The sequence below is a fragment of the Leucopleurus acutus genome (assembly GCF_964270905.1).
Source record: "Leucopleurus acutus genome assembly, chromosome: 2".
NCBI lineage: Eukaryota > Metazoa > Chordata > Mammalia > Artiodactyla > Delphinidae > Leucopleurus > Leucopleurus acutus.
Genome location: NC_139143.1, coordinates 76894009 through 76906583, shown reverse-complemented (window position 1 = coordinate 76906583; position 12575 = coordinate 76894009). Strand labels below are relative to the sequence as shown.

At 37.0% G+C, this 12575-nt stretch overlaps 1 protein-coding gene across 1 annotated transcript in view; it reads right to left on the bottom strand.

Annotated features, from left to right (window-relative positions):
* CD84 (CD84 molecule) overlaps window positions 1–8212 on the bottom strand; it is a gene marked incomplete at both ends in the record, with an annotated part of 33908 nt that extends 25696 nt beyond the window's left edge. The window contains one exon of the mRNA XM_082861808.1: window positions 8167–8212. Within this exon, the coding sequence (XP_082717934.1) occupies window positions 8167–8212 (46 nt within the window). The remainder of the gene's footprint in view (window positions 1–8166) is intronic.
* Window positions 8213–12575: the final 4363 nt, after the last annotated feature.

Here is a 12575-nt window from a genome sequence, read left to right as displayed (position 1 = left end):
CCATGCAAATGGAAATCAAAAGAAAGCTGGAGTAGCAATACTCATATCAGAAAAAATAGACTTTAAAATAAAGAATGCTACAAGAGACAAGGAAGGACACTACATAATGATCAAGAGATCAATCCAAGAAGAAGATATAACAATTATAAATATATATGCACCCAACATAGGAGCACCTCAATACACAAGGCAACTGCTAACAGCTATAAAAGAGGAAATCGACAGTAACACAATAATAGTGGGGGACTTTAACACCTCACTTACACCAATAGGCAGATCATCCAAAATGAAAATAAATAAGGAAACAGAAGTTTTAAATGACACAATAAACCAGAGAGATTTAATTGATATTTATAGGACATTCCATCCAAAAACAACAGATTACACTTTCTTCTCAAGTGCGCATGGAATATTCTCCAGGATAGATCACATCTTGGGTCACAAATCAAGCCTCAGTAAATTTAAGAAAATTGAAATCATATCTAGCATCGTTTCTGACCACAAGAGAAATTAGAACTCTTGCATTCCTATACGCTAATGAAAATTCTGAAAGAGAAATTACAGAAACACTCCCATCTACCATTGTAATGAAAAAAATAAATACCTAGAAATAAGCCTACCTAGGGAAACAAAAGACCTGTATGCAGAAAACTATAAGATACTGATGAAAGAAATTAAAGGTGATACCAACAGATGGAGAGATATACCATGTTCTTGGATTGGAAGAATCAATATTGTGAAAATGACTATACTACCCAAAGCAATCTACAAATTCAATGCAATCCTTATCAAATTACCAATGGCATTTTTTACAGAACTAGAACAAAAAATCTTAAAATTTGTATGGAGACACAAAAGACCCCGAATAGCCAAAGCAGTCTTGAGGGAGAAAAACGGAACAGGGGGAATCAGACTCCCTGACTTCAGACTATACTATAAAGCTACAATAATCAAGACAATATGGTACTAGCACAAAAACAGAAATATAGATCAATGGAACAAGATAGAAAGCCCAGAGATAAACCCACACTCCTATGGTCAACTAATCTATTGCAAAGGAGGCAAGAATACACAATGGAGAAAAGAGAGTCTCTTCAATAAGTGGTGCTGGGAAAACTGGACAGCTACATGGAAAAGAGTGAAATTAGAACACTCCCTAACACCATACACAAAAATAAATTCAAAATGGATTAGAGACCTAAATGTAAGACAGGACACTATAAAACTCTTAGAGAAAAACATAGGAAGAACATTATTTGACACAAATCACAGCAAGATCCTTTTGACCCTCCTTCTAGAGAAATGGAAATAAAAACAAAAATAAACAAATGGGACCTAATGAAACTTCAAAGCTTTTGCACAGCAAAGGAAACCATAAACAAGACAAAAAGACAGCCCTCAGAATGGGAGAAAATATTTGCAAAAGAATTAATGGACAAAGGATTAATCTTCAAAATATATAAACAGCCCATGCAGCTCAATATTAAAGAAATAAACAACCCAATCCAAAAATGAGCAGAAGACCTAAATAGACATTTCTCCAAAGAAGACATACAGATGGCCAAGAAGCACATGAAAAGCTGCTCAACATCACTAATTATTAGAGAAATGCAAATCAAAACTACAGTGAAGTATCACCTCACACCAGTTAGAATGGGCATCATCAGAAAATCTACAAACAACAAGTGCTGGAGAGGGTGTGGAGAAAAGGGAACACTCTTGCACTGCTGGTGGGAATGTAAATTGATACAGCCACTATGGACAACAATATGGAGGTTCCTTAAAAAACTAAAAATAGAATTACCATATGACCCAGCAATCCCACTACTGGGCATATACCCAGAGAAAACCATAATTCAAAAAGACACATGCACCCCAACGTTCATTGCAGCACTATTTACAATAGCCAGGTCATGGAAGCAACCTAAATGTCCATTGATGGATGAATGGATAAAGAAGATGTGGTACGTATATACAATGGAATATTACTCAGCCATATAAAGGAACGAAATTGAGTCATTTGTTGAGATGTGGATGGATCTAGAGAGTGTCATACAGAGTGAAGTAAGTCAGAAAGAGAAAAACAAATATTGTATATTAACACATGTACGTGGAACCTAGAAAAATGGTGCAGATGAACCCGTTTGCAGGGCAGAAGTTGAGACACAGATGTAGAGAACAAACGTATGGACACCAAGAGGGGTAAGCCACGGGGGTTTGGGGATGGTGATGTGCTGAATTGGGCTATTGGGATTGACATGTATACACTGATGTGTATAAAATTGATGACTAATAAGAACCTGCTGTATAAAAATATAAAATAAAATTCAAAAATTCCAAAAACAAATGACACTAGAGTGCTCTCAGATGTATATATCAACAGAGAAGAATCTAGAACCCCCAAAGGGAGTCTTGCCATGAAGAGCACCCTCTTTCTGCCCCTGTGTCAAGCACCATGACTTAGTGATGAAGATCCAGACTGCCTGAGCTTGAATCCTGCTTCTGCCAGGTTCTAGCCATGAGACTTTGGGAAATTTAACCACCTCTCTGTGTCTCAGTTTTATCAGCTTCTAAATGAAGCCAATAGACTAATAGTAGCACTTACTTCATAGAAGCGTTATGAGAGTTAAACAACTTAATATTTGTAAGCCTTTTGGAAAAGTACCTTGCATATACTAGGCACCATATGTGTTTGTTATGTAAAATGAAAGCATTATTACAGAGATTAAGATAATATCCCCAGACAACTTTTATGTGTTCCAAAAGAAGAGCTGCAGTATTGGGGAGATGTTAGAGAAGGCCAACATGAAGCTATTCATGGGAGTGGAAATAAGGAAGGGTAAACTCTTGCTTAATAGTGACCCAAACCCCTCACTTCTTTAGGATTCTTCAAGTCAGTATTTCTTGTCCTTTTTTTGACTCCAGCTAACCTTCCCCTCCTCTCCTCCCATTCACTGCCTGCCTGAATATTCCAGGCCTGGAAGGGTGACCAGACGTAGCACCACCCAATGGCACCCAGAAGAGAGATGGTTGTAACCAGTTATTCTGAGTGAAGTGAAGTAGCAGACAAAGAGGAAACAAAGTGTTAGCAGCCAGAAGTTTTTTGTTATTCTCCATGAGCATGGAAAGTCCTTGGTTATGAGGTTTTAAAAAAAAGGAACCTACCACCCCCATACAATAGTATGCTATTTTCTGCTGGATTTTTTTTTTTTTTTACTTTATATTATCTTTACTGAGATTTGGGTTGACTTGATTCCACTTCTGCAAAACACATCCATACACCCCCCACACACACACACAGATTCTCAAAACAGAGATGGGGTCCTGACCACCCATTGTTTTATCACTACTCAGCACTGTAAGCATATAATCAAAAATCGAGTATAACAAAGGAAATGTGGGTACATACCTCTACTAACATCAGCTCCCCAATTGATTGTTCACACCTCTTTCTTTTCCAACTTCCACGTAGATGAGTTTAGATACCCCCAAACTTACAGATTCATCCTTCTCTTAGGTTCAAGAGAAGAAAGGTTTGATTTAGAAAATACTTGAGTAACCCAAATGGCCTAGCACTGACTTTTGGGCTCCTGTTGTGAAGGCACTCTGGCTGCCTTGTGGGTCACCATATTGATCTCTAGGGCTGCTTTGTGGATTGGGTTGGTGTGGTGGGTCACTACCCCCTCTACTGGAGTCCTGTGTTGTCACAAGTATGCAGCTTCGAGCCTCTACTTGGAGACTGGATTTTTAAGCTAATGTCCTGACACCTAGTTTTCCCCATACTTAATATATTTTTTCTTGTCTATAACTGGGCTTTTGCTCTTTTTTTTTTTTGAGCAATAGCCAATATTTATTGAGCACTTACTATGTGCCAGACATTTGTGCTAAGCTCTGTATCATGGAATCTTTACAATGATTTGCTTTATTTATTTATATTTTTCAAATTTTTATTGATTATACTCCATTTAAAATTATTAGAAAATAATAGCTATATTCCCCTGTGCTATACAATACACCCTTTTGCTTGTCTGTTTTATACATAGTAGTTTGTTTTTCTTTTTTAACAACTTTATTGGAGTATAATTGCTTTACCATGGTGTGTTAGTTTGGGCTTTTGCTTTTAAGCCCTTTCTGAGTGTCTATGGTAGTAGTCTGCTCAAATCGCTTTCTAGAACAGAGGCTTGGTCTTTATCTTGAAGGCCCCTCTTCATTAGGACTTTGGACTAGTGGCAAATTGACTCTTGCCAGGACCCTTCTCCAGGCATGAAGTTCTCTCCCTAACCCACAGGATGATGGTTGGGGCCTACTTATCCAGGAACAGATATCCAGAGGGGCCCGCTCACTTCTCTTGTACTTTTAAGTATCACCTGCTGGAACACACCATGATGTGCTCTACATTCAACAAGACATCAAGACCTTGTTGATACTGGACGCTTGTTTGTTCTGAAGAAGAAAATTCAAGTCAACACATAACCATGTTCATGTGAATGATACCTGAACCATGTCTGGATATGGTCATTTCCTTGGATATTCTGCCTTGCTGGCCTGCCTAAACTTCTGATATTGGCAAAGGTCTGGCCTCTAACCCCCATCCTCCTCTGTAGGTAGGTATAGAGATAGGCCCAGCTTCTGCTGAATAATCCTTTCTTGTTGGGAATAAGTCACCATTCATGATAAATCCCAAAGTGGGATAACCATCAATCTCAGGGACAATTCCACTTCAGCATCAAAGTGGGTGAAGGCAGCACTGCTCAGTGGTTAAGCCTAAAGACACTGGAGTTCAAATCATACTTCCCCCACTTTTTGGCTAAATGACTTCTGATTTTCTGTGTTAATGTCTTCATCTGTAAACTGGGATATTAATAGTATCCATCTCATAAGGTGTTGTGAGGATTAGACAAAATAACAAACGTACACTACTTAGAGTAATGCCAGACATGTAGTGATTGCTTCATAAATGGTTAATTATTACTATTATTGACAGGAGAGAGGATAAGGGAGCAAGTGGAGGGGATGAAGAAAGAGAAGTGAGAAAGGTGTGGAGAAAAGGAAGAATTAAAGGAGTGTGAGAAAGAACACGTAGAGGAGCATGAAGCAAAAGCGGTGGATTCTTGTTTTCTACCCCAGAGGGTAGGTAGCTAGCAGAATACTTGGAGGGACAGTCAGAGTCACAGTGTTCACAGGTCATGATGAGGAAGTTGAGATTATAGAGCATAAGACTGTGAGTCTTGGTTCTTAGAGAAAACTTTTCCAACATGGAATGGTCATGAGCTTTGCACACTCAGACTCCTCTTATTTCAGTGATTTCAAGGGAAAATGGGATTTCCAACCCCCTTTTCCCACTGCATTTCAGCTGCTTCCACTGCTCTGAATTCCAGGGAAGTAAGTAAAGTCAGTGTTGATGTCTAAGCCCAGTGCTAAATATAAGGGACCACCTTTGCCAGGAATAGCAGCAGGAGGGATTTCGGGTATATTTTTGACTCAGGAAATGTTGGTGGAATAAATTTTAAAAGGTAAACAGATCCATTCAGCAAAGGCAAATTGTACCTGAAAGTACTTTTAGTTTTGCTGCTATAAAAACAAGTCCCCACCCCTCATTTATGGATCCCTGACAAAATGAATATTTCATCCCTGGTTTTCTCTTATGGAACCCCAAAATCCCACACCTAAGCTCAAATTCCCACCATCTTTTCATCTGCTCATGTTCCTTGGATCATCCTAAACAGAGGAGTCTCGCCCAGGATCTCAGTGCAAGAAAGCCCTGGCTCCTCCTAAAACCACGTGAAAAGCAAGTGTGAAAAACAACAGCATTAGCTAATATTTGTTAAGCACCTACTATATTCAGATACTGTGCCAAGTGTTGTACATGGATTATCATTTTGGTTCTCAAAACAATCCTATTGTACTAATAGTTCTCCCATTTTGAAATCTAAATAACATTTTTGGGGCCCAGGATGGGCTGTCCCCAAATATGCCACAATGACGTATTGATTATTATTACTTTTTGGCCGTGCCACTTGCAGGGATCTCAGTTCCCCTACCAGGGATTGAACCCGGGCCATGGCAGTGAAAGCCCAGAATTCTAACCATTAGGCCACCAGGTAACTCCCAATGTTGATTATTTTGAATTGAAGTTCCTTAAGAAGCAGCCAATGCAAGAGGGAAACTCTGACTTCTCTGTCCCCCTGAAAGCAGAAAATAAATCTCCCATATGAAAGGTGCACTCCCTATATCTGGAGGTACAAGGACATCCTTATCACCAGAGACAGGGAATTTGGGGCAGGGAGCTTGTATAAACAAACCTTGTTACTTTAATTTACTACTTCAAGCCCAAACTCTGTTTACATTCTTCACTGATTGAGCACCCAAAGCCTAAGTTTCTTTGTCCTGTTGATTCTTCACAAGTTTATTTTTTCTTTGTCTAAAAAGTATAAAAGCTGTTTGTGTTGGCCACTTGTTAGGTCTAATTTCTATGAGACTTCTGTGTGCACAAATTAAAATTTGTCTCTTTTCTCCTATAATTTGTCTTGTGTCAATTTTATTATTAGTCCAGCCACAAGAACTCAAGAGGGGGAAGAGGGGAAATAGTCCTCTTCCTGACAACAGGTGGAGTTTATATAATTTTCCCAAAGTCCTAAAACTAATGGATGAATGATTCACTGCTAGCTGATTTGACAACTTCGATTTCAGTTTCAGTAGATGAGGCAAGTGTATCTTAGAGCTGCCTTTCATCGTAGCATGTTTTGCCCTTTGAAGAGTATCAAGGACGTAGAAACTGAATGAGTGAAGAGGTCAGAAAAGTGTGCAGCAGAAAGAACTATAGCCCTGGGGTTAACAGAACAAATGTCCATTTCCAGCTCTACCAATTTCAGGTTGTGAAATTTCAGGTGAATTGTTTAACTTGAATTTTAGATTACACTTTTTTGCATAATGGAATTAATAATATCTATCTTGCTTATTTAAATGATTTTAGTATGTATCACATAAGAATGTGGGCATAAAGATTGTAAAATGCTTTCCAAGTTAAGTGGTATCAAGTACCACCCTGTCCAGCCCTTCTTTGGAAGATTGGGGACATCCCTAGATTTACACTTAGGTTCTATTCAACTTTTTTCCCCATCTACTTGCATCTTCTACTTGTATGTCCGGATGACTAACATAGGCTCTAAAACCCTGACCTGCCCAGTGGATACAATACCTATGAAGCTCACATTAAATGAGCCACAGTTTTAAATGGTTAAGGGAACCAGAGACACCAAAGTGCATGGATTCTACCTTTTCAAGAAATCCTAACCCACTAGATTCTCTGTGTTCTAACTTATGCCAGGAATTTGCTAATGCATTTCCAAAGCTGGTAAGAGACCCTATAAGTAGATTTAGAAATGCCAAATATAGTCAGTTTTTACATAAATAAGGCAATTGTTAGGATTCAATGAGATAATATATGCAATGACAAAGCACTCCCAGAACTATGTTGATGTTACATAAGTTTTCTTTGTACTAACAACAACCAATATGCATTTAACCTTTATAATTTACTGTTAAGCCATAAGTAAGAAAAACAGAATTTTCAGTTCAACTTCTCTGTTTCTTTTTTGAGAACTAACTTATTTGTAGAACAGGGATGATAATCTCTTCTCCATTTATTTTAGGGTTTTTGGAGGACAGAAGCAGAGCAATAGCTCTGAATTTACTTTGAAAATAAAGGGGGCTTATAACAATGAAACTTTTACAACGATAATTATAGTCATGCATCTCTCTAATCTGCTGGAGAAATGAAATAATTGAGAAGGGTCTATCTCTGTTAAAGCCTATATAACACATTCTAACACCAAAAGAAAATTGCTTTTAAGTTTTTCAAGGTTTTGGATTATCTGTTCCTCTGTTGGTTTTCTGGGCAGGTCTACCATATGCTGACTCTTCTGAGCAGAAGGGTTTGTCTCAGATCTTTAGAGACTGAATACAAATAAAATTCAGAAATATAAACTCTAAACCTGAAAAACAGTTAGGTTTGGATTTTAGGTCTCTCCCCAGTCAGTTGGATTCCTTTTGAGACCCAGGGTGTTTCTGTTAAAGCAGATCAAAAGGGCAATTCAATGTCTTCCTTAAGGGAAATTTCTAAAACAACAGAAAATTAGGAGGGGATCATCAAGGGTCAGAACTCACAGGTTTGTAGACAAAGGAGCAAGATCCATAGGTGGTGAAGAGCCATCTTCTTCCAGAGTATAAACTTCTGTGTAAAAGTATGACTCTCTTCCAGCGGAGAATCAATCTCACTTCTGTTTTCATGCCCCTTTTTATAGAAGGCGTTGCAGAAAGGAAGTGAGTTAGCTGATGAAGGACATGCCAGTTTTTTTTTCTATTGTATAATTAGTTATTTTTTCAACAAATATTTATTGAATGCCTACTATGTGTCAGACACTCTTCTGGGCACTGGCAATATAAAGAACAACAAAGCAATTGATCACCCTCCTTTCATGGAGCTCATATTCTTGTTGGGGAGATCAATATTAACAGGCAATATAGTGTGATAAGTGTTGCCAAAGAGAAAATAATGGGAACTGAGAGGGCAGCGGGGAGTTCTAACCCAGACTAGGACAGTGTGGGGAAGGCTTCCTGAAGGAACTGACAACAAAGCTGAGTCAGGTCTGAAGAGTAAGTTAACATTATTAGGAGAAAGGTGGTAGGGATTATGAATAGGAAGAATGTGTTAACACTATAGGAGCTTAATAAGTGGTAGCAGTTAATATTACATAATTATAGTTGCATGTAATAATAATTATTTATAATTCTATTATACAATTTTATAATTGTATATAACTGTAAAATTATTTATACTGTATAATAATTATATTATATGTAATAGTAATATAATGTATATTATCAGATAATATATAAATCATATTATACATTTTAATGTATATATGTATATACATAAATAATATATATAATGTATAATTTGTATAAATATGTTATGATTGAGCTAGATATAACACAGGACTGTTCTCTAGTATACTTCTAGGATACTCCTCTAGTTATGCTCCTAGCCAATCCCTGTTAGAAGTATAACAAGGATCTTGTCTGTGTGGGGTGTGTTGGAGAGTGGTAATATGAGTAAATATTTGGGACCAGATGTTAAGCAGTTTGAACTTGGACCCAGATGTTTTGGGAAGTGCTGGGAAAACTGAGGAGATAGGTCCTGAGACCTGGGGAAGTAAGATTTTATGCAGCCTTTCCCTCAGCCAGCTAGCTCATTTCTAGGGGTCCTGAGCATCTGGAGTCATTCATAAAACAATCCTGCTCCTCATTCTCCATATATACTTATTCATTATTGAATAGTTGAGTGCCTTTATGTAGATATAGTGAACTGGGAAGCTGAGACCAAAGAAGGATTAAAATAAAAATAAAATTTCCCAGTTTTATTTTTTCCTTTCACAAGATAAAACCATATTACTTTCACAGTTTTAGCAAGAATATCTTCCTGAAATATGTAATTAATACATTTGCAAAACCACACATCTATCTTGTATTAGTTGTACAGAGAAGGAAGAAAGACTATGAAGTTGCCAAGAGCTGCTGGAAACCTGACTTTGTATCCTGTTTTTCCCTTCTTCAGTCTCTGAAAAAATGTTTCTTCGTCTCTTGCATTTAAAACTCTTGCTTGGTCTCATGTGTATGTCTTTAGAACTCCTTTATTGGATGAGATACGGCACATTCAGGGTGATATGGCCATAGACAAGAACTCCTATATTGGTATCTTACTCAAGGACTTATGTTCTCTTAAGCTTGAACCAGTGTCTTATCTCTGTCTTTCAGCCTTAACCTGCCACACAATAGTGTATTTTTTTTTTTATCAAGAAGATACTAGCTTTTGAGACTTCTTTTCTTGATGTGCCCTTTGTAGATGAGCAAAGAGCCAAATAGCTTGAGATCTGGGGCAGGAGGTCAGTCTGGGGTACAGACCAATAGAAGAGAGAGTCTGCGACAGACAGAAAATTTGAGAAGACAGACAGATTAGATAAAACTTAGGTGACCCTGTGGGATGGCAAGACAAGCTGGAATCTGGAAAAGTCTCCAGTGCAAAAACAAATTCTTTTTGTCCAACATTTCCCATGCCCTCCAGAATTTTGCTGAGAAAGTGGCACTGAGAAGGATCTGGAAAACAGAGGCAGATTGTATGACACATGTAGTTGGAGTTTTAATATAAAAGTGAACCAAAAATAATGAAACTACAGCCCAACCCCTTCCCACTTCAAATATTAGTAAGATCTGAAAGGCAGTGGTGGTGAAGGAGGTTGGGGGTTAGGCTAACTGTAAGTGAACTGAATCTAATTAAAGCTATGACACTATCCCAGCTCAATTTAATTCTAAGGAGAATATTAATGATCACCTTCTCACTCAAAATGCCAGGCAGAGGGAAGGGATTGCATTCCTAGGGAAATAAATAAAGTAAAACAAACAAAAAAAGCATTATACTTAACAATATATTTTCTTTTATACAACTATTTGAATACAATAAAAATTATGAGAATTGTTAAGAAGCAAGAAAATGTGATTCATAATCAGGAGAAAGCTAAATCAATAGAAATAAACTACAGCTGAGCAGGTTTGAGAAATAGCAGGTAAAGACTTTAAAACAACTGCTATAAATATTTTGAAGAATTTACAGGAAAATGTGTTGAAACTTTGAAAAGATGGCCTGTTTCCAGAGAGAAATCAAAATCCCAATGAAGAACCAACTTGAAATTCTAAAGTGTAAAAATATGATATATGAAACAAATTTAATTAGATGGACTTAATATCAGAATAAGCACTTCAGAAGAAAGGGTCAGTGAACGTCAAGACAATAAAAACTATTCAAACTGAAGTAGAGAGGAGATCAAAAATATGAAATATTTACAGATAAATTTGATGACAGCTTAAGGATAAATCTGACAAAAGATACTGGAAACTAGAAATAAGTGGGAAGGAATGCCTATTGATGTGTTGGAAGATTCAATATTGTTAAGATGTTAATTCTCCCCAGATTGATCTATAGGTCCAACAAAATCCCACTCAAAATCCCAGTAGGTATTTTTGTTTTTGAACATTGTAAGACACTTGTTTTATTTAGTAAATAAATTTCTCTAAATACATATAATAAAATGCTGTAATTATATTAAACAAGTAATAATTACAAACATGTAGACCCTACTATAGCCTAGTTCTTCATAATCACTGTGGTGATTACTATACTATCTGGAGAAAACCTGTGGCAAAAACTAAAACTGAAAAATCCTTTGGTGAGCACAGTCATCCCTCCCTCCATCAAAACGAAAAGTTTACCAAACTATAGCAAATATAAAAGAGGTGGTTAGTAATTCACAACAGTCTTCAAGAGCATTAATTATCAATTCTTTACCTGATTTAGATACATCCACTTGTTCTCTAATCTCATCTTTACCAAATGTGTCAAGCAATATTAGATGTTGGAGATGACAGAAGAATCAAATTTTCCCTACCCCTGCCAAATTACAAGATTCCTGATGAGTATAAATTTCTTGAAAATAGTGGAAATTTTTTGTACCTGAGAGTGGAGAATGTGATGTAGAATTTTGCATTTGGCACGGAATCTGGCTTAGATGATTTGGTGAAATATGAGGACTGGGCATGTGATGGAACATTTAAATGTAGTCCAGATGTGTTCTACCAGTTGTATAGGTTATATGCATTGATAAGAGATAACAACATTCCTCATCTGTTCATTTTGCTTCTAGGGAAATCTGAAGAGATTTACAGCAGACTTTCTTATATTATAAACAACTTACTTTGGATCCAACATTGGATCCTGAATCCTTAATGGCTGACCTTGAGAAAGGAAGTATCATCCTTCAATTTAAGATACACCTAAATACAGCTACAATCATGAATCTACACATTTAACGTGTTTTCAAATATTTTTGTACTTTTATTTTCCACAATAAAATATTTTTAATTGAATTGTAGCTGATTTACACCGTTGTGTTAATTTCTGCTGTACAGCAAAATTTTATATATATATAATTTTATATATATATATATAATTCTTTTTTTTTAACATCTTTATTGGGGTATAATTGCTTTACAATGGTGTGTTAGTTTCTGCTTTATAACCAAGTGAATCAGTTATACATATACATATGTTCCCATATCTCTTCCCTCTTGCGTCTCCCTCCCTCCGACCCTCCCTAACCAACCCTCCAGGCTGTCACAAAGCACCAAGCCAATATCCCTGTGCCATACGGCTGCTTCACACTAGCTATCTACCTTATGTTTGTTAGTGTATATATGTCCATGCCTCTCTCTTGCCCTGTCACAGCTCACCCTTCCCCCTCCCCATATCCTCAAGTCCGTTCTCCAGTAGGTCTGTGTCTTTATTCCTGTCTTACCACTAGGTTCTTCATGACATTTTTTTTTCTTAAATTCCATATATATGTGTTAGCATACGGTATTTGTCTTTTTCTTTCTGACTTACTTCACTCTGTATGACAGACTCTAGGTCTATCCACCTCATTACAAATAGCTCAATTTCGTTTCTTTTTATGGCTGAGTAATAT